The sequence below is a fragment of the Capricornis sumatraensis genome, chromosome 11 (assembly GCF_032405125.1).
Source record: "Capricornis sumatraensis isolate serow.1 chromosome 11, serow.2, whole genome shotgun sequence".
Classification (NCBI taxonomy): domain Eukaryota; kingdom Metazoa; phylum Chordata; class Mammalia; order Artiodactyla; family Bovidae; genus Capricornis; species Capricornis sumatraensis.
The window spans coordinates 71,044,856-71,068,956 of NC_091079.1; the positions used below are offsets into that span (position 1 = coordinate 71,044,856).

Genomic DNA, 24,101 nt, shown 5'->3' on the forward strand with positions numbered 1-24,101 from the left:
GAAAAATTTATATATTATATAGTAATTTTCATTATAGAGTATATTTGATGATAAATTATACATTACACAATGAAAATACAGAATTGAAATTGTGAGTAGTTAAGACTGTATAATATAATATAATATAATATAAAATGTCTAAGATATATGCACACAGAAGTACCTCTTCCATGTAAATGATTAGAGAGCCTTCTGTCTCTCTCAGTGGAAGGTACCTCGTCCTCTTCCATCGCACACACTTGGTCAAACCATCAGTGGGAAGTCCTTTTTATTGCTCTAGAATCCTTAAAATGTAGTTTTGGTCTTCCACAGATTTCCCTGGAAATACCATATCTGTTTATTGCATCACTGCTTCTTAGTTCACAGTATAGTTACAGCATGAACATATTTTCCTTGTACAAACTAAATCATACAGATTCATCCAAAGGAGGATTAAAAAAGCAAACAGGAAAAGAGGGGAAAATAAAAATAATACAATATTGAACTGTGTGGGTGACTGCCACCTCAGTGAGGGTATGCTATTGACAGATAAACTATTTGCCACTGTGAAATGAATGGTAGATATGTTTGCCATTCCTTCAGTGAAACTCAGTATCCATGTGGCTCAGTTCAGTTCAGTTCAGTCACTCAGTCGTGTCCGACTCTTTGCAACCCCATGAATCGCAACACGCCAGGCCTCCCTGTCCATCACCAACTCCCAGAGTTCACTCAGACTCAGGTCCATCAAGTCAGTGATGCCATTCAGCCATCTCATCCTTGGTCGTCCCCTTCTCCTCCTGCCCCCAGTCCCTCCCAGCATCAAAATCTTTTCCAATGAGTCAACTCTTTGCATGAGGTGGCCAAAGTCTATCAGATTATAACAATCTTATCCTTTCATATATTTCCAGTACACATATAGTGTCTCTAAACGTAAAGCAATACTGATTCCTGGTAATCAGAGAAACAGCAAATATTTGAATCCCAGAGAAAGGAAAAAAAAAAAAAAAAAGGCTTACATGGATTTACTGAAAGGATGTATCTTTTTTTTTTTTCCATTTTAAACAAGATGTTTATTTAAATAATAAGACACTTGACTTGAAGAAAAAACTATCCCGGATTCATTTCTTTTAACAGAAATTTCTCCCTACTTAGGGCTTCCCACATGGATCAGTGGTAAAGAATCTACCCGCCAATGCAGGAGATGCAAGAGATTCAGGTTCCATCCCTGGATCCAGCAAATCTGGAGAAGGCAATGGCAACCACTCCAGTATTCTTGCCTGGGAAATTTCATAGACAGAGGAGCCTGGTGGGCTACAGTCCATGATGTGACAAAGAGTCGGATGTGACTGAGCACACACTCATTAACACACACACGTACACATATCCCTACTTAAAGACAGACTGTCCTACATGTAACAGCTATGTACAAAAATGTTATAAAATTTCCCTGGGTTTACAATGATAAATGAAAAACTTTAAAATTCTCCAATCAAACAAGGTATGCAAGGATTTTTATGATGCTCTTAAAATAAAATTAAAAAAAAACAGTGAGAGCAAAATAACTGGAATAGAAAAAAATAATTGAATTAGCCTCACTAACACCTTCAAGTCAGTATGATATTTACTGTCAGTCATGAGTCCTTCCTTAGGCTTTTTGTCATCCACCATGGTGAGCACTGGAGTCTCCTTAACTGCTGTTTCACAAAAGAGGTACCAGGTATGCCCTGTACGAGCATACAAGCAGCACCAGGAATGGCAGAAGCAGGACAGGGTATACCTTGAATGTCTTGGATTTAAGTCAATTTCTGGGGTAATTTCAACCAAATGAAATGTCTGTGTTGTGCTGACAGTGGAACACCATTTTAGAAGAGCACGGTCTGGGCAAGCATAGTTCAATTAATCACCTAATAGACATTTATGGAGAACCTACTGTGTATCGGATATGTTCTAGAAAGAGAAAAGGAAAATTCTAAGACTTTTGTGTTTTAAAAGTCACTAGCTGTGATGGGAACTTGTGGAGATGAGTGGAACTTGGAGTCTGTTGAAAGAGCCCAAATGGAAACTGTTGGGAGTCTTGTTTGCAATAGTTACAGTGGCAGAGAGGAGAGGAGAGGCTGATAAGCTACAGGAAGATGTAAGCAAGTCAGGGAGAAAGTGTCAAGAATAATGGCATTTTGCCTGAAAAAAGGATATATATGTATGCTGCTGCTAAGTTGCTTCAGTTGTGTCCGACTCTGTGCGAACCCATAGATGGCAGCCCACCAGGCTCCCCCATCCCTGGGATTCTCTAGGCAAGAATACTGGAGTGGGTTGCCATTTCCTTCTCCAATGCATGAAAGTGAAAAGTGAAAGTGAAGTCGCTCAGTCGTGTCAGACTCTTAACGACCCCATGGACTGCAGCCTACCAGGCTCCTCCGTCCATGGGATTTTTCAGGCAAGAGTACTGGAGTGGGGTGCCATTGCCTTCTCCAGTATATACATGCAAATGTCACTTTGTTGTACATCTGAAACTAACACAACACTTTAACTATACCTCAATGAAAGTGGTTAAAAAGAGAATAATGGCATTTTATGGTACAGTAGGCCATTTCACATTTTTTGTATTTAAATTTTTTCACTCTATATGTGTATATAAAACAATTCTTTAGTGCTATGAAATCATAACTAATTACAGCAAATAATATAAATGTTAGAATTATTTTCAAAGTAATAGCACATTTTAGAATTAGCATTTTGTAAAGTATATCCTGAGGAACATTGGTCCTGTGAAATGAAAAAGGGTCTTCATGATCAAATAAGTTTGTAAGAAGGAGTATGACATTCCCCAAACTTTACTAAAGTCTCAGTTAAGTCTCATAGCATAAAACCGTGTTCATTTTACTTAATCATAGAACCATTTCTTCCCAAAATACATGTGTTCTACAGAAATGCTATTAATAGAGATTTAAGGGTAGTCATATGTATCATATAAGTTATAATCAGGAACAGGTGAGTTCTTATGCAGTTCTTCACAATGGATATCTGCTGTTTAAAAACACAGCCAGTTTGACAAAAGGCCAACAGGTATGAGTCAAATGGCAGAAATAGCATAAATAAAAGGTCCTGCCTTGCTTTTATTCTACTGATTGTTTAATAGAGCCAGAAAGTTAAAGGCTGACCTTTTCTGAACTAACCAATAAAATGAAATTAAAACAGGAAGAGAGAAGTGAATACAGAAAGCCTCTAGGAATCAACTTTAGAAGAATTAGTAAAGTTGTCCTGGCTTAGTCATTCTTCCATTTGGATTTATATAAACATACAACAGATTACATCTTTCCCTCACAGGATAGTGAATTTTCCTGCATAAGTTTACTGCAGCATAACTTACTGCATAAAATAGTGTCAGTCATCACAGTATTCAACATAAATGACCATAAAATAGGACATACTGTAAGTAATGACCAGAAAAATATAAAATCATTGCTTCCAGTACAAATAACAAGATCTAACATAATACTAGGTACCATAAAGAGCTGTGATTATACAGCAACCCTGTATATATTCATTATATACATAAATGTATACATTTATGCATTTAATGTATACATAAGTGTATGCATTATATACATATATAAAACAAATCATATTTTCATATTTTATAAATGAGATTTTTAACAAGAGCTGCCCCCAAATGTCCATTATACAAAATAAAATAACACAAAACACATTGAGGCTATCAGTAAGATGCATGGTAATGTGGAATAGCAGAATGTTCATGACTAAGTCAAAAAGCAGAACTTAAGTTAGAAGCTCTTATTTCTATTCATTCTTTCCAAATGTAAAAATAAGAACATTTGTCATATTCTTTCAGTATTGTCATTTTGGAGCACTTTAAAATAAGAAAGAAAATTAATGTAAAGCATGCTGCTTATTCTTGAGTGATTCTTTCATCAGTAAAATTATTATTTGAATAAAGTTATCAGTGCCAAAATAAGAATACACCTGACTACTCTAATCTCAAACAATAATGAGTGATGAGAGCAAACATCTTTGGCTATTATAATCATTGTCAATTTGTTGTTGTTCTGGGGAATTCTAATATTTATAATTTTAATATGTATAATTCTTACTAATTATTACTATTTTATAGAACATTAAAAGGAAAAAAGGTACAACATCCATTAGCCACCCAACTCAGTACAACTTACTGTTTGTTTTGTATGTGTGTGTTTTTTGAATATATTGTTGTATCTTTAAACTTTGGTCAGAAACCCATCAAAAGCTTTGGCTTTTTCAAACTCATGACTCTTTTCAAGCCACCTAATGCCACTGCATTCAGTTCTTTAAAAGGAAAATTGAGCATTAATTCCAGTAAATTCCCAGCATAAAACCTGTGTATTTTCATTTTTCTTTAGCACTTTTCTCAAGTAACAGAGGACTGTCACTAATGCTTTCTAAAGTTAATCACTCAGTTTTAGTTTTTGATTTTACATTAGCTCAACTGGTAAAGAATCTGCCTACAATGCAAGAGACCCCAGTTCGATTCCTGGGTCAGGAAGATCCCCTGGAGAAGGGATAGGCTACCCAATCCAGTATTCTTGGGCTTCCCTGGTGGCTCAGATAGTAAAGAATCCAGCTTCAATGCTGGAGTCCTCCATTCAAACCCTGGGTTGGGGAGATCCCCTGGAGGAGGGCATGACAACCCACTCCAGTATTCTTGTCGTGAGAATCCTCACGGACAGAGAAGCCTGGTGGGCAGTAGCCCATGGGGTTGCAAAGAATCAGACATGACTGAGTGAATCAGCACAACACAAGCCTCTTAAGTCAGTGTTCCAGATTTTCCCATTTTAATGACTCTATATCCCCTATTAAATAAATCAATAACAAAAATTCATTCAGCCTGCATCTTCCACCAGCTATTCCAAAGTTCTCCTTCTGTTCATTGTTAAGATTCTGATTATTTTAGTATCTCCTTATAAACTGCTATTCTTCATCCAACTATAGTCTAGCTACCCTTCTCTACTCTAGTTAAACGGTTAACAACTTTCTCTGCACAGAGCCAGGTAATATTTTTGGCTTTGCTGGCCACATATATCTCTGTAGCATATTCTGATTTAATTTTTCTTTTGTTCCTTAACTCTTTAAAAATTTGAAACTTCTCTTGGTACAGACTGGATTTGATTTCCTGGTTATAATTTGCAAAAAGCTACTCTTGTTAAAACTATCGTATCTATAATACCAATAACTTCCTTTCTGATGTTTGAAGGGCATCTCCCCTACATAAATTCGAGGCAAATTAAGTGATAAGCAGAAGGAAGTCAAGTCATCTGCTTTAATTTTTTTCTTTTTCTTTCTTTTTTATTTTTTAGATTATGAAAATATGGTAACACATTTATAGAAGACTTGGAAAATACAGGAAAAAGTTACATATAGTTTTACTGTATATTATGATTATTCTCTAAGTAGATTCTTTTGATTTTCAGTTGGAATTTCAATTTCAAACTCTCAAACATTACTAGAATGAATAAACAGAAAAGTTGAAGGATATAGTAGATGTGAAAAGCACTCTGAACCCAATATTAATATTAGTAGAAGCTGAGGAACAGTAACAGTGGGCTTCTTAAGCAGCTACAGGTGTCTCCCAACAACCACAGCCACCTCCTCAATAGATTGATCCTTAAACAGGCTGAAGAGGAGACCAACAATAAAGTTTCTGTCCTGGGCTCAACAATCAAGAAGCTCCTGCATCTCCAGGGCATAAGGGGTGGTGCCAGCAGGCTGGCATGCCTGGGCAGCATTTCTCCTGGAGGAAACCAGAGTCTGGAGAAGCAGTTTCCTGCTGCATAATTCTCCAGACCTCCAAACCCCCTCAAACACTTTTTTTTCCATTTATTACCACTTTGCAACACAACATTTTGTTTTTCCCTTTAGCCAAAAACTTTATTTTTTGAACATTTCCAACTATTATTCTATATACAAATGTTAATTTCTTACAAAACTCTGTATTCCATATTGCTAGGTCACTTCATTCCATTTTATGCCACGTTTCCATCAAGAACTATTTTCCAGAATCACAATCTGCCTGATTATGTGTTGTTGTTCAGTTGCTAAGTAGTGTCTGACTCCGCGATGTCATAGACTGTAGTCCTCCAGTCTCAGCTGTCCTTGATATTTCCCAGGCAAAAATACTGGAGTGGGTTTCCATTTCCATCTCCAAACATTTTTTGGACACTTTCTTTTAATTTAACTTTCCTCCTCCTTGGTTCCCAATAGACTAAATTCTTTGTCTCACCCTCTCAGCTCCCCAGGTGGCTCAGTGGTAAAGAATCCGCTGCCAATGCAGGAGACGCAAGAAACTCAGGTTCTATCCCTGGACTGGGGAAATCCCCTGAAGTAGGAAATGGCAACCCACTCCAGTATTCTTGCCTGGAAAATCCAATAGACAAAGGAACCTAACGACTATAGTCCATGGGGTCACAAAAAGTCATATGCAACTGGTCACACGCAGCCACCCCCTAATCCTACCTTGACATTCTCCAGGCTTCCTCTTTGGCCATCTTTCTCATTCTACATAATTCCTGGAAGAACCCATTCATTTAAATGATATCAACTATCCTATTTTGCTTTGATAACTATAACCCCTTTAGTAGCCCAGATCTTTCTCTGTGTTCCAGAACTATAAATCCAAAACATCCTCTTATCTTGTGAACAACAGAACCACTATCTACAAATTTTCCAGAAATCAGTTTCACCCTCATCTTTTTAAGGAACACAGCACATTTGGGGCTAAGGTAGCAAAAATGCACCATCTCTATGCACCATCAGCAACTCCTGATTTAAATGTAAATCATAAGCAGATAAGAGATTGATGAGAGAATATTTTACTTAGATGAGTGGATGAATGTGTTTATACAGCCATCCCTGTCCTGGGTATAGAAATACCTAATTTTATGGGAGCATAATCAGAGTTGATTTTGAGTAGATTCAAAGCTGGGTGTTGAGTAAAACAATTTCCCACTTGCATGTGTAATTTCTCATCATTTTAAAAGAGATGATTATCTTTACCTTTTTATCATAAATGAAAGCAGGCTGCCATTATTACCTCTAGAGATAGATAGCACCACTGTAATTTTATTATATTACTTTGCTTCTAAGAAGAGTAAATCTGAATACTTAAACATTTTTCTATGTGCACAATTTTTTGTTTTTAAAATATTTGACAATAAGGACCCTTGTTAAAACATGTAAATAATGATATACCTTAAAATCAGTTATCCATATTTTTATATCAAGAAAATATTCATAATATAAATTTTTTATAAAAATAATATTTTTTAATTTCAGCACCATGTGGAAGTCGTTCAACAGGTTCAGAAGGCACTGTTCTATCACCAAACTATCCAAAAAATTACAGTGTGGGACATAATTGTGTTTATTCTATAGCAGTTCCCAAGGAGTTTGGTAAGTAAGATTCATCTCATCATGTAGTATATTGTTCTAAACATGCTTTATTTTCACTGTATGCTATTCAAAATGTTAGTTGCTTTTTAATGAAAATATTTACTGCTCATAAAGTACTTTACTCAGAAAATTATTTTTAGATAGTACCTTTATAATAATAAAATTTTGAGGTTATTTTTTGCATTCTGAATTTATAGTCAAGTACACAGGTGAACAACAATATAAAAATGAAAACAGGATTGTTTTTAATTTTTAAAAATAAGTACATCCAGTAACCCTGCAAGTGCCTTCATATTAGAATTTCATAAAATGGGAAATTACCAGAGCATAAAGCAAAGTCTGCTCTGCCAAATATGCATATATTCAAATATGGAGCTGTTATAATAATGATAAAATATGTACAAAACAATTATATTAGTTTTATATTTTATAAACACATTTTCAGATAAAAAATATTTTTATTTTAAGCACCTAGTTTCTATGACAGCAGTGAATATAAAAAGACAGCAAAGGACATTTCGGCTCATCTTGTCAACCTGACAATCTGTTCTGCTTTGGCACTGAGAAGACAATGTGTCCTTTGCTAACTTCACATCTCCCTGATCACAAGTCTTAGAAGTCACTTACCTGGCTTCTAAAGGTTTTGGATCTGAAATCAGCTGGACCTAACCCAGGTTAAGCTCTGTTTATGGATGGATAGGCAAAGGAAATTTAGCGAACAGGAAAGTGTGGGAGAGAGGCTGAAAGTTTTTTAGACTTCTACAATTTAGATTCACAGCGTTGTGTTACAAGGTGAAGGATTTGCTAGGAAATGAATGCCTGGGTCAGGATGACAGAGTATTTTAGCAGAAGGGTATAGATTTTATTATATCAAGGTTTTTAGATCGTGTCTTCTGTTAATGTTTCTGCTGATAATAAAATAAGCTGATGCTTCCAGTCCAATTTCTTGTAACGAGAATTTACCTATATATCCTCCTTTTCTCTATTCTGAAACAAGTCCAAGATCCACAACTTAGTAAAGAGAACATTATCATCAGACGGGAAGTACTAAATCATTTATTTTAACCTTGAAATAGAATCGATGACACCAACATTAGCACAGTGTCTTTTTCTGCAATCTCTTATTCCTTAGCATGTTGATTGATTTATTCAGAGTTGAGCTGTTTGATTATGAAGAAAAGGACAGTTTAGAAAGAAAAACACAATCCATATAATTGTGTTTATTGTATTGCCTTTTGTGCCCAGAAGAGTTTTCCCTTTCTAGAGGGCTTTGTAATCCCCAGTCACCAAAAATATTACATGGTGACTGACAGAATCTTAGCAGTGCTAATCCAGAAGACTGCATGGCTATCTGAGTCTCTTTGGAAGCCATTAATTTGTTCTGTTAGATTCTGTTCTTGAGATGCCGTGCAGCCAAAGGATTGAAAAAGAAGAAAATCACATTTCCTTTCCTGATACATACACATGTTGGTCACCAGGAGGTATTTGATAGTAGCCTATATATGTATATGTATTCAAAAAGAGAAGGAAAAAGTTCTGATTAAAATTAAATTAATGGATTCCTAGTGAATGGAATTTTTATTTTAGCAGAGTTAATGTAAGTAAAATTGAATTATCTTAATACGAAAAATAATACAACCAATAATTGGTGATTTTTAACACTAATTTTTTCAAATAAGTCTTGGATTTTCTGTGGATAAAATCAGGTACACTTTGATTAATTAGTAAGGAAACTGATTTTATTTTTTCTATAAATGTTGCATCATTCTTTATTTCAAACTTTATATGAAGTCAACAGATTCTAATCTAATTTTAGCTTGTCACACTTTAGCTATCTGTCTTTGGACAAATGAACATAACTTCTTCAAAACTCAGTTTCTTTATGTGTAAAGTAGGGATCATTATGTCTGTGGAGCAGAGCTATTGTTAGTAGTAATAAGACTATTTATATATAGTATGTCATAGTCGATAATTCATACTATTGGGTTAAGAATGCCAATTTTGGAGACAGATTTCCAGATTGATAACACAACTCAAGCTGCTTTTTCCATTTAACTAATTACATGAGTCTTACTTTTCGTATCTCTGAAATAGAGGTGATGTGTCTATTTCTTAGAGTTATTTTATAATTAAATAAAATATGTGTAAGTCATTATGTAGTATATCGTAAATCACATACACACATGGATGCACATACAAACACACTTTATGTTCACATTCATAGGTACTCCTAACCTCATTTATATTACATAATTAAAGCATGAAAACACATATTTTGTGCTTTACATCTCCAGTGAATATCTAATCACCTATTGATCACTTGAAATTTTCTGAAAACAAAATAGAGGAATTAAAAACTGCAGTCATAGATTTCTTCCTGTTCCTACCTTTCCCTCTTTAATGTGAGATAATCAAGCAACATGTACTGGATCTCTGGAAATCAAAATTTCTTTTTGTTTGTTTCTTCCTCTCTTTCTCACTTTGCCATGATTTCCTTCTGTTGCTTTTGTGTTGTGTTTTATGACTTTTGGTATCACTTCATAACATACCACTTTTCACATTTTTCCTGTCATTTATTCCAAATTATAACCATTTCTTCCTCCATATCTTTTATATGCAGACACTTAGAATTTAATTTTTAAATATGGTAGCAAAACATCTGTCAATACAATCCATTTATTTATTGAAATTTCATATTTTTACAAGGGTTAAACTTCTGAAGTCATTATATAAGGAGAAAACCACATATAATCAACATTACCCATGAAAATACCATGTCAGCCATAGAAGATCATCCACATTATTTTGTGTAAGCCATATTATCTCAACAATTCTAACAGGACATTTTTTCCTCCAGTGTTAGAAAGATAGCAGTTGTTCGGATAATACCAGATGAGCTAGTTTGGTTTCTTACAGGTCATTTACTACAAAATTGCTTTCATTTATTTATTTTTGCCCAGTGTAGATTTGAATTCATATGAAGTAAATGTGCATGTAATGTAATTCTACTGGTTGACTGAGTGAATACTGTCAGTGAATTTCTGTCTTGAAGTTTTTCTAGATAAGAATCATCAATTCATAACACTTTTATTAGCATCATTGATTTCATTTCAACTTCATATATTGGGGTCATCTGGTAATATTCATTCTGTAGGATTCTGGTTCTAAATACTTAGAAAATAACATTTATGGGTCAGTTATTGATATTTAGTTGTCTTTCTTCTGACGAACTATTTCCCTTTTAATTTCTTTTTTTTTTTAATTTAAAAATGTTCTATTTGGGACTTCCATGGTGATCCAGTAGTTAAGACTCCACACTTCCTTTGTGGGGGTCATGGGTTCAATTCCCTAATCAGGAAACTAAGATCCTACATGACACACAAAGGGCAGTCAAAAAAATACCATAGTTTATTAATAAAATAAGTTTTATTTTTCCTTCATCTTAATGTTTAACAATAAGTTGTTTCCCCTTATGGTGTGTTTGCTATAGTCTTCATGCACTGTTTTTAAGTGCCAAAAACATAGCAGACAAATTTTATTTTGAATTTGGTATAGGACAGATATTTTGAATATAAGAGAACTGTTGACATTGTTGGGGGAAATATTTTTATTGATATTATGTATTTATACCTGTAGTGTGGGGCCAAAGTCACTTTGCAAGGAGGAAGTGGCTAGCAAATTTGGGGAATAAATGTTGTGGACTTCTATTTCCATAACCTTGGCTGAGATAATACAGAAAGAGTTAAGAGCTATAATCAAAGTACCATACTAGTCAAAGGCTAGTGTTTGTTTTTGTCTGTTTTTTCTTGGGATAGAAAGTAATGGAGTTTTTAGCTTAAAGCCTATCAGAAATATAGTAGAGAGGGAAAAATTGAAGATTTTAGATGGACCAGTTGGTAAAGCAAGATGCTTAAAGCAATCTAAGGAGATAGGATTTTAAAAACCTAGAGGGCCTCTTCAAACTATAATGCAGGAGAAATGATTCATGATTAGTATAATTGTACCTCAGTTAATTTCACATGAAACACTGCCTTTTGAAATTATCATCACTTCCTGATCTCCTTCCTCTCTTCCCCTTCTTCCATCACCCACTCTTTACATTCTGGAAAGTATCTGCAAAATAAATGTAGTAGTGTCCTAAGTCTGCCTTAACAAAGTATCACAAATTTAGTGGCTTAGAACAACAGAGGTTTATTCTTTCACATTTCTGGAGACTAGACCCCTGAAATCAAGGTATCAGTAACATTACACTCCCTCTGCAGATCCTAGAGAAGAATCCTTCCTAACTTTAATGGCCACAAGCAATCCTTGAAGTTCTGTGTTTTGTAGCTGCATCACCCAAGTGGCGCTAGTGGAGAAGGGAATGGCTACCCAGTGGTAAAGAACCCCCTGCCAATGCAGGAGACACAAGAGACTTGGGTTCAACTCCTACGTCAGGAAGATCACCTGGAGGAGGGCACGGCAACCCACCCGGTATCATTTTGTATCATTTGTTCTAGGGACACCAGTTGTAGGATTTAGCATCCACCCTAATCCATAACCTCATCTGAATCTTAGTTACATCTGCTACTGCTGCTAAGCCGCTTCAGTCGTGTCCAACTCTGTGCGACCCCATAGACAGCAGCCCACCAGGCTCCCCCATCCCTGGGATTCTCCAGGCAAGAATAAAGGAGTGGGTTGCCATTTCTTTATCCAATGCATGAAAGTGAAAAGTCAAAGAGAGGTCACTCAGTCGTGTCCAACTCTTAGCGACCCCATGGACTGCAGCCTACCAGGCTCCTCCGTCCATGGGATTTTCTAGGCAAGAGTACTGGAGTGGGGTGCTACCTCCTTCTCCACAGTTACATGTGCAGAGGTCCTTTTTCCAAATACAATGATATTCTGAGTGCCTGGGTGGGGTTGAATATTGAGGGGACTCTATTCAACACACTACAGAGGATAGACTATATTACTACAGTTTTATGTAGAAAATCCTAGTATAAATTACTCTACAAAGCATGTATCAAATACTAACTGTATAGAATGTAAACTGACATTCAGATTTCTTGGAGAATTCCAACATGTAAATCACCTTGAGGAAATCCAGGATAGTCTATGGTGACTTAACTTTGTGTTTAGCTTCCCAGATAGTCTCACCTTCTTTAAGACCCATACTGAACACGTATTTGTTAAGATATAAAGCTTGCTTTTTCTCAAGACTAACTTTCAAAAGTGGCATCTTGGAAATGTGCATGAAAACCTTTTTAGGTTTTCCTTCTTAGATTTCCCAGATATCTGCCCTATCTCTTATCTTTTGTTGTTGTGTAGACTATTGGTTGCATAGATTTCAAATTCATGAATCCTTAAATCACACAAAGTTATTGTCAGTCTAGTATACTCTGTACAGGGGCATGGAGTTACCAAAACCTTCTGTGTATTTGCTGTGGGAAAAGATTTTTGTCTTATCTTTAAATTAGCTATCATCACCTTAAACTTTTCTTCTACTCTACATATTTTGTTTCTTATTCACAGCTGTTGTCTTTATATTTCCTAGTGTGGTGTTTTTCCTCCAGTCAATCTGCAAAAATCTTTCTCTATGATATTGCTTACAAAATATGATTATACTTGTTTTTTAAATTAATTTGAACTTTATTAAAACTTATGATCTATTAACAACTATCTCATTAATCCTTATTATATACATTAAATGTATTACTTCCCTTCCATCTTATAGACTTAGGAAATTGAATGATGATTGTTGAATACAATCTATTTTTGCAATACATCTTTCAATTTTCTGTGTAAACTCTTAGTCTATGAAAAGTAGTCTTTAAAAATTTAGGTCTCCTTTAAACTTAGAAGGAAAAACCAAAATGGATTGAAACTAAGATGCACACATACTATATATAAATGTATATATGTGTATACATATATATAGACAATTCAGTTATATCAGTACATATATTCATTCTTTTTGATTCTTTACCCCATAGGTTATTACAGAATATTGAAAAGAGTTCCCTGTGTTATACAATAGGTTCTTATTAGTATCTATTTTACATATAGTAGTGTGTGTTAATCCCAAGCTCCAAATTTTTCCCTCCCCCTCACATTTCCCCTTTGATAACCATAAATTTGTTTTCAAAACCTGTTAATCTGTTTCTATTTATAAACAAGTTCATTTATATAATTTTAATTAGATTCTACATATGAATGATATTATATGATATCATCTTTCTCTGTCTGATATGATAATCTCTAGGTCTATCCATGTTGCTGCAAATGGCATTATTTCATTCTTTTTAATCACTGAGTAATATTCCACTGTGTGTGTGTGTGTGTGTACACATATGGACATGGACATGAGTGAGCAAACTCCAGAAGATTGTGAAGGATAGGGAAACCAGGCATCCTGCAGCCCATGGAGTCACAAAAAGTCAGACACAAATAAGCAACTAAACAACAACAAATATACATATGTGTGTTTGTGTGTATATATATATGTGTGTGTGTGTTTATGTGTGTGTGTGTATATACCACATATATGTATACACTACATCTTATTAATCCATTCCTCTGTCCATGGACATTTAGATTGCTTTTATGTCTTAGCCATTGTAAATAGTGCTACAGTGAACATCGGAGTGCATGGATCTTTTCAAATAATAATTTTCTTCCGATATACACCCAGCAGTGGGATTGCAGTTCTTTTTCATTTTTTAAGGAATCTCCATAGTGGTTGTACCAATTTACATTCCCACCTACAGTGTAGGAGAGTTGCCTTTTCACCACACTTTAACCAGTGTTTCTTGTTTGTAGATTTTTTTTTTTTTTTTTACGATGTCCATTCTGACTGGTGTGAGGTTGTAGTTTCGATTTTCATTTCTTGATAAGTAGTGATGTTGAGCAACTTTTGGTATGCTCTTTGGCCATCTGTATGTCTTCTTTGGAGAAATATCTATTTAGATCTTATGCCCATTTTTTCATTGGGTTGTTTGTTTTATTTTGATGTAGAGCTACATGAGCTGTTTTTATATTTTGGATATTAATCCCTTGTTGTCAACCATTTCCCTTTTGATCTTACAGTGTTCTCAAATGTCCTATTTTATTCAGCATTGTTTACATAATTTATGTTGTTGTTACCTGTCTTTATACTTAATTCAGTAATTTATTGTCACTGAGTTTCCCCATATTTTAGTGACAAACTGTTTTGAGATTTTTATTTATTCTCATTAGGTCACTACATTATTTTATTGGCATTCTGTTTTTGCCTGGTGAGAAGTTTTCAGTAATGAATAAACTCTTACAGTCAATAAAGGCTATTTATATTTGAAGTGTATGATGCTTCATTTTTTAGCAGTACATTTGTATCAAATTTAATGATTTGTATTTTGTAAATATTGAATTTACTTATCTAATAATGATGAATAATCTTCATAAAATGTGTGTTTATTCAAAATTTGTATATACTATTTATCATCACTAGTTAAATATGAAACACTTGAAAAGGAAAGCTCTTTTACTCTTTTAAAACTGATGATTGTGTTAATGTCAGTATACAAAATGACTAAGCTAATTTTACTATTGTAAGAAAGAAAAATTTTTTTGAGCCTAATATTTTAGGGTAAGGAATATTTAATTATCATATGTAAAATTATATTATTTAATTATTTGGTCACTAGCTAGAATAGGATCCCCCCATTCAAGTTTGGTTCAGATGTCAAGACTCATGATACCACACATTAACCAAAAGGGTAAAAAAGATGTATTACTCATACAATGAGGCTTTCTGAGAAGAGCAGGACAGTATCCAAAATTGTATCCAAGCAGATCCAAAATTGCTTAAGGGAGCAAAGAAAGCTGGCTGGCTTTGGGTTTTATAGGGGTGATACTGGAGTGAAAGCTCCTACATGCTGGTCAGGCCTTGTGAGATTCAATATTCCCATTGCATACAGGGATTCTTATCAGCTTGCCCAAATATCAGGCAAAAGGGAAACTAGGGGATGGGGAAGAGAGCTTGAAACTTGTGAGCAGTTAAAGATCAAGGATGGATCAGCCTTCATCACAATTCACTCTCAGTGTTTGATTGAGTGAATTGTGCCATGTTTGAACTTGTTTATAGCCATAGTGGTACTTTGTGAGTAGTAGATCCATTTAGTTAAGGAGATGAAAATTCATTGAACACCTTGTTCCAGAGCTTAGCAATATGGTGAAAAGTAAAATGAGTACCTTGATCATTATCAAGAATGACTAGAACTCTGTGTAGAGGCACATGTGGCATTGATCTGCGTTTTAGGAATGTCTGAGACAAGATTTCAAATTTTTTTTCCTCATAAAGGGCAACCCTGGACCACATGGTCAGACAGTTGGCAATGGCCCAGTAGTTTGTAAAAATGTTCAGTGTGGCTGATTTATTGACAAGGGTGGTCAGTGTAAAGATGCCTGACTGAAGTTTGGGCAGTTGCACTAATCATTGAGTCCTTTAACAGAGATATCTTAGTTAAGATGTGAAAAGCAATGGCTCTCCAGGAAGCTGAGTTACATATGATGATGGTAGCCGTACTTGCTGTGACATGTACAAACTTTCTTTGCTATCCACTCAAGATCCCAAGCAGTTCCTCTAGCTAAGGGGTTCAGAAGAGTAGTGACTGCCTGTGAAACCATAGCATCTGTCAAGGAACTAAGATTAGGGCAGACCACACCCTCACTGGGGTTGGTTACTCCAGGGGGCCTAGGTTTGGCTTTAACAAATAAGTATCATTTCCATTTTAGCAAGAAAGCCTTAGCAGCCATACCCAGCTTGCAAGGTACTACTTTCATGATCCAAGGTGTAATGGAAAGATGGATAGAGAGGATCATGATCTTAGAGCCTGTGAGAGCCTCTGTTTCCAGGAGATCCCAGTATGCAGCATTGTCATTGTGAAGACATTGTGAAGACAGGTGAGAACCTCTTGCATTTGAAGTCCATGGGCAACTTATGGTTACTATGGGTGACCCAGAAACTCCAAGAGGCATGAGAGGAAGTTGCTAAAGCCTTTACAGTGAAGAAGTCAGAGGGTGGAAAGGGGCAGCACCAGTTATATTAAAATTTGGAAAGATTCTAGAGGCTTTTTTTTTTTTTTAGTAAAAGGCCCCGTTCAAGGTAGTTCAGTATACTAGTAACAGGATAAATGGACTTAAGTAAATGAAACATATTTTTATAAATGAAAAATATGTTGCCCTCAAAATCAAAAAACTGCTAAAATATTTTCAGCTTGTTTTAACACTGTGGTACCATGAGAGTCAATATTTATTTCTTAATGGTGTTAAGGATGGAGTAGCTTTTGACTGACCAATTAATATTTCAGGATTAAACTCAAGTGACAGGGCCTTCTAATATGTGTAGGGAAATGAAACCACCACCTCCTCTTTTTGTGAACTCTTTTATATCTGCTTGTCTTGAACGATTGTGACAAATGAATCTCCTTGAAGGAAGATGTAATGTCACCTGTGCTCCTGGACAAAGTTGAATTCAGTTATCATCTTGCCTACCAAGGCAATATGCAGTGGCTAGGCTTCCGAAGACCTCGTGTAGCCAGGTAAAATTGTCCTTTCAAAGTGCAAAGCAGAGAGCATATCTCATTAGAGTTAAAGGCAAACTATAGCTGAGTGTCTTTCGAAACTGGCATTAAATAGATGAGATGAGCCAAATCAGGGCTCCCAGGTGGAGCAGTGGTAAAGAATCCACCTGCCAATGCAGGAGATGCAGATGTGGGTTTGGTCGCTTGGTTGGGAATATCCCCTGGAGAAAAATGGCAACATGCTCCAGTATTCTTGCCTATAAAATCCCATGAACAGAGGAGCATGATAGTTTTAGTCCACAGGGTCTCAAAGAGTCAGACATGACTTAATGACTAAACACACACATGAGCCAAATCATTAGCAAAATATTACCACCTAGTGATTAGATGGGACTAGTAACTTAGATAATATTGAATATGAGGCCTTTAATGAGTGGTTCAACAGAATTAGAGTTTCAGTTACTGTGAGTTATGATTCATTTTTCCCAGGTTTAAGAACAACCTATCTTGTGTGTTAGTTGCTCAGTTGTGTCCAACTCTTTGTGACCTCATGAACTATAGCCCACCAAGCCCCTCTGTGCATGGAATACTCCAGGCAAGAATACTAGAGTGGTTAACCATTTCCTTCTCTAGGGAATGTTTCCAATCCAGGGATCTAACCTTGGTTTCCTGCATTGCTCACAGATTCTTTACTGTCTGAGCCACCAGGGAAGCCCAAATTGGCTATTAAATGGAGAAGTACTGGTGATAAATACCCCTTCTATAAATATCTTTTACAATGGGCTTCAATATTTGAAGACTCTGTTTTAAAATGCAGTGAACCATATGAACTATTTTAAGTGTTAAGAAAAGGCCATGGGATCTCAATTTCTTAACCTGTTGTAAATGCTAAAGATATAGTTTAGTTTATTACGTGTTTTATTAGAGCTTCTTTCATGACCCCTGTGGGATATTTAGGCAGAGCAGTAGTTCTGATGATTAAAATGAAGCATACTTATTTGTTCACTCAGTTCAGTTCATTCGCTCAGTCGTGTCTGACTCTTTGCGACCCCATGAATTGCAGCACACCAGGCCTTCCTGTCCGTCACCAACTCCCGGAGTTCACCCAAACTCATGTCCATCGAGTCAGTGATGCCATCCAGCCATCTCATCCTCTGTCGTCCCCTGCTCCTCCTAACCACAATCCCTTTCATAATCAGAGTCTTTTCCAATGAGTCAACTCTTTGCATAGGTGGCCAAAGTACTGGAGTTTCACCTTTAGCATCAGTCCTTCCAGAGAACACCCAGGACTGATCTCCTTTAGGATGGACTGGTTGGATCTCCTTGCAGTCCAAGGGACTCTCAAGAGTCTTCTGCAACACCACAGTTCAAAAGCATCAAATCTTCAGCGCTGAGCTTTCTTCAAAGTCCAATTTTAACATCCTACATGACCAACATAGCCTTGACTAGACGGACATTGGTTGGCAAAGTAATGTCTCTGCTTTTGAATATGCTATCTAGGTTGGTCATAACTTTTCTTCCAAGGATTAAGTGTCTTTTAATTTCATGGCTGCAATCACCATCTGCAGTGATTTTGGAGCCCCCAAAAATAAAGTCTGATACTGTTTCCACTGTTTCCCACCTATTTCCCATGAAGTGATGGGACCAGATGCCATGATCTTAGTTTTCTGAATGTTGAGCTTTAAGCCAACTTTTTCACTCTCCTCTTTCACTTTCATCAAGAGCCTTTTTAGCTCCTCTTCACTTTCTGCCATAAGGGTGGTGTCATCTGCATATCTGAGGTGATTGATATTTTTCCTGGCAATCTTGATTTCAGCTTGTACTTCTTCCAGCTCAGCATTTCTCATGATGTACTCTACATATAAGTTAAATAAGCAGGATGACAATATACAGCTTTGATGTACTCCTTTTCTTATTTGGAACCAGTCTGTTGTTCAATGTCCAGTATTAATGTTGCTTCCTGACCTGCATATAGGTTTCTCAAGAGACAGGTCAGGTGGTCTAGTATTCCCATCTCTTTCAGAATTTTCCACAGTTTGTTGTGATCCACACAGTCAAAGGCTTGAGTTAGTCAATAAAGCAGAAATAGATGTTTTTTTTGGAACTGTCCTCCTTTTTCCATGATCCAGTGGATGTTGGCAATTTGATCTCTGTTCCTCTGCCTTTTCTAAAACTAACTTGAACATCAGGAAGTTCATGGTTCACATATTGCTGAAGCCTGGCTTGGAGAATTTTGAGCATTACTTTACTAGCGTGTGAGATGAGTGCAGCTGTGCAGTAGTTTGAGCATTCTTTGGCATTGCCTTTCTTTGGGATTGGAATGAAAACTGACCTTTTCCAGTCCTGTGTCCACTGCTCTATTTTCCAAGTTTGCTGGCATATTGAGTGCAGCACTATCACAGCATCATCTTTCAGGATCTGAAATAGCTCAACTGGAATTCTGAAGCCTCCATTAGCTTTGTTCATAGTGACACTTTCTAAGGCCCACTTGATTTCACATTCCAGGATATCTGGCTCTAGGTGAGTGATCACACCATCGTGATTATCTTGGTCATGAAGCTCTTTTTTTTTTTTTTTTTTTGTACAGTTCCTCTGTGTATTCTTGCCACCTCTTCTTAATATCTTCTGCTTCTGTTAGGTCCATACCATTTCTGTCCTTTATCGAGCCCATCTTAGCATGAAATGTTCCCTTGGTATCTCTAATTTTCTTGAAGAGATCTCTAGTCTTTCCCATTCTGTTGTTTTCCTCTATTTCTTTGCATTGATCACTGAGGAAGGCTTTTTTATCTCTCCTTGCTATTCTTTGGAACTCTGCATTCAGATGCTTATATCTTTCCTTTTCTCCTTTGCTTCTCGCTTCTCTTCTTTCACAGCTGTTTGTAAGGCCTCACCAGACAGCCATTTTGCTTTTTTGCCTTTCTTTTCCATGGGGGTGGTCTTGATCCCAGTCTCCTGTACAATGTCATGAAACTCCATCCATAGTTCATCAGGCACTCTTATCTATCAGATCTAGTCCCTTAAGTTTATTTCTCACTTCCACTGTATAATCATAAGGAATTTGATTTAAGTCATACCTAAATGGTGTAATGGTTTTCCCTGCTTTCTTCAATTTAAGTCTGAATTTGACAATAAGGAGTTCATGATCTGAGTGACAGTCAGCTCCTAGTCTTGTTTTTACTGACTGCATGGAGCTTCTCCATCATTGGCTGCAATGAATATAATCAGTCTGATTTCGGTGTTGACTGTCTGGTGATGTCCATGTGTAGAGTCTTCTCTTGTGTTTTTAGAAGAGGATGTTTGCTATGACCAGTGCGTTCTCTTGACAAAACTCTATTAACCTTTGCCCTGCTTCATTTTGTACTCCAAGGCCTAATTTGCCTGTTACTCCAGGTGTTTCTTGACTTCCTACTTTTGCATTCCAGCCCCCTATAATGAAAAGGACATATATTTTGGGTGTTAGTTCTAAAAGGTCTTGTAGGTCTTCATAGAACCGTTCAACTTCAGCTTCTTCAGTGTTTCTGGTTGGTGCATAGACTTGGATTACCATGATATTGAATGGTTTGCCTTGGAAATGGACAGAGATCATTCTGTCGTTTCTGTGATTGCATCCAAGTACTGCATTTCAGACTCTTTTGTTGACCATGATGGCTACTCCATTTCTTCTAAGGGATTCCTGCCCACAGTAGTAGATATAATGGTCATCTGAGTTAAATTCACCCATTCCAGTCCATTTTAGTTCGCTGATTCCTAGAATGTCGACTTTCACTCTTGCCATCTCCTGTTTGACTACTTCCAGTTTGCCTTGATTCATGGAACTAACATTCCAGGTTCCTAGGCAATATTGCTTTTTACAGCATCTGACCTTGCTTCTATCACCAGTCGCCTCCACAACTGGGTATTGTTTTTGCTTTGGCTTTGTTCCTTCATTCTTTCTGGAGTTTTTTTTCCACTGATCTCCAGTAGCATATTGGGCACCTACCGACCCGGGGAGTTCGTCTTTCAGTTCCCATCATTTTGCCTTTTCATACTGTTCATGGGGTTCTCAAGGCAAGAATACTGAAGTGGTTTGCATTCCCTTCTCCAGTGGACCACATTCTGTCAGACCTCTCCACCATGATCCGCCCATCTTGGGTGGCCCCACATGGCATGGCTTAGTTTCATTGAATTAGACAAGGCTGTGGTCCTAGTGTGATTAGATTGACTAGTTTTCTGTGATTATGGTTTGTGTGTCTTCCTTCTGATGCCTGTCACAACACCTGCCATCTTACTTGGGTTTCTCTTACCTTGGATGTGTGGTATGTCTTCACATCTGCTCCAGCAAAGTGCAGCCGCTGCTCCTTACCTTGGATGAGGAGTATCTCTTTATATTCAATAAGTCCTTTAGATTACAGGGTATGAATTGTAATCTATTTAAGTATAGTGGGATCTACAATAATAATTATAATTTCAGCTTCTATTTTGATTAAGGCCATGAAGGTTTGCCAGTTGGTTCAGATTAGTAAATATTAAAGTTAATTCAAAACTCATGTTATAGAGGTACAAAAGCCCATCTGAGACATTTAAAATTTTCACTTTTTAAATATTGTAGTAAAATTTAATTTGCTATTTGGATCAAAGTGTGGACCTCCTTTTTAACTAGCTTGTTTATTGATTACCAGATATATTTTAGAGGTACCAGAAATGCTCTCTAAGGTGAAAGTGTTAGTCGCTAGTCATATCTGACTATGTGAAAATGTGTCTTCCCGACCCAGGGATCAAACCTGGGTCTTCTACATTGCAGGCTAGTGTTAAAGAACTATTCTGGCAAAGCAGGTAGACATAAAGAGATATCAGTTCAGTCTGTGGGTCAGGAATATGCCCTGGAGGAGGCGTGACAACCCACTCCAGTATTCTTGGCTGGAGAATCCCATGGACAGAGGAGTCTGGTGGGCTACAATCCCTGGAGTCTCAAAGACTTGGACATAACTGAAGCGACTTAACACACATGCATGCTCTGGAGAAGGGAGGATCCCTTCACTCTGCTCATATTATAAGGTTCTTCCTCCAGAATGTCAAATCTGTAACATCAGAGATATGGGGCTCCACCACAACAATCATTGCTTTATATGGATTAAGGATTGGGAGTTTAAGTAGCATTTGAATTATCTTCTTAGTTGTGCCACATGGGTACCATTAGTATTTTATTCTATAAGCGTGAGGATAAAGATCTTTGTTGCAAATAAACCTCTGCAGCAGTTATAGCAAAAGATGTTTATAAAGTGGTGAATCATCTGCTTTTAGGACTGGAGACCTCAGCATGCCACATGCTAACTGTTCTTCCACACAATTGGCCATCCAACAGGACCACATATTTCACAGAGTATCAGTATTTTCCCTGAGAACTCTATAGAAGAAAGGCTACTGCCTGATTGAGACCCACAGCCAGCAATCACAGAGTAAGAGTCATTTCTCTGAACCAAGCATTAGTCATAGTTTATGATGGAATCAAGATATGTAATTCAATCTGAGGCACATAAATAGGTCCAGTCAAAGATGCACAACCCAGAGTCTTTTTGAGGTGAGTCCCAACTCTTGTTTCTAAATGTCAATTATGAAAACTTCTGATATAATTTGACTGAATCTATGATACAGATTCATTGGAACTCAACAAATGTAGTGCAGAGCAGCATAGCTCAAACTCCAAGACTGCTAGCAGGTAACAGAGCTGATTACTAACTCAAAGCAAAAAAAAAAAAAATCCATGGGATTTTCCAGGCAAGAGTACTAGAGTGGGTTGCCTTTTCCTTCTCCAGGGGATCTTCCTGACCCAGGGATCGAATCCAGGTCTCCCGCATTGCGGGCAGACACTTTACCCTCTCAGCCACCAGGAAAGCCAATATATAGGCTACTGAACCTGCAGTCGCTCAGTCATGTCCGACTCTTTGCGACCCCATGGACTGTAACCTATCAGGCTCCTCTGTCCATGGGATTTTCCAGGCAATAGCACTGGAGTGGATTGCCATTTCCTTCTCCAGCGTATCTTCCCAACCCAGGGATCAAAACCAGGTCTCCCTCATTGTAGACAGACGCTTTACCATCTGAGTCACCAGGGAAGTCATATATAGGCTAAGTAGGCCAAAATACTAATTTTAGCAAGCCGATATTCTTTCTCTGATTGGAAAGTTTTTGAAAACTAAAATCTGAAGATTAGTTTTTAGTACAGAATCATTTTATAAAGTTACTCAATGATAATAATGAGTTATATTTTCAAACTATTATAACCTAAAACATGTTGCATTGCTATAGGTTATATACTCACATTGCTTGACCAACAAGTAATTGCTCTTTGAATTTTATTTTCTACCCTGTGATACTAGGCATCACATTTCACTTATATTTGGGTGTTTCTCAGTATGTAAGACTATACTCTATCAATTTCTGTTAGGTTGTTATTTTAAAATCATTGTGCTCTCATCAGCAAAAGTACAAAAGATGCTTATACTTGGTTTTCTACAAGTATATCTGAACTTCCACAGGTGTTTTTTGTTTTTTTTTTTTTTGTATCAGTTGTTAATTCCAGAAATGAAATTATTAAAGCTTTCTCATTCTGGAGATGCAAATTATTTATGATATGTACCATTCTGTATACTAATTACAAGGTAATAAATTGCAGTCTCATATTTCACTTTTCAAAAATCACATTAACCTTTGAAAGTGTGGTTCTTAAATTTGCAAACAGCCTAATTCTTAAATCTAGCTTTCAGTCTTAATAGAAATATAATATTGGATGAGTTTCTTTCCCTCTCCAGGGCTCAGATTTGTCATCTGTAAGATGAAGATAATAATTTTAATAGCATTATAAAGGGGATTATCCATGTAAAATAATTATAAACTAGTGCCCAGAATATAAAAAATGTAGAATGTAGTTATGATTATTTTTACTGTGACATAATGCAAATAATCAAGTCTATCTTTTCCCACATGTTTGATAAAACTATGTTCCATAATCTAAAAGGGCGTCATATACTCTTAGGAACAAGTGGTATGGAATAAACATATTTAAAAATAAAACATTATTTTAGAACCTCTGCAGTATCAGGATTTCTAATCCACATACCTTCTTATTTCAGTTTCCTGAAGATTTTTCTATTTTTAAATTTGGAA

General features: G+C 36.4%; 1 protein-coding gene across 3 annotated transcripts in view; it reads left to right on the plus strand.

The window, feature by feature from the left end:
• Positions 1-24,101, plus strand: part of CSMD3 (CUB and Sushi multiple domains 3) — a 1,381,373-nt gene that overhangs the window by 1,138,055 nt on the left and 219,217 nt on the right. For all 3 annotated transcript variants that reach the window (XM_068983804.1, XM_068983805.1, XM_068983806.1), the window contains one exon: positions 7,303-7,419. In XM_068983804.1, the coding sequence (XP_068839905.1) occupies positions 7,303-7,419 (117 nt within the window). The remainder of the gene's footprint in view (positions 1-7,302; positions 7,420-24,101) is intronic.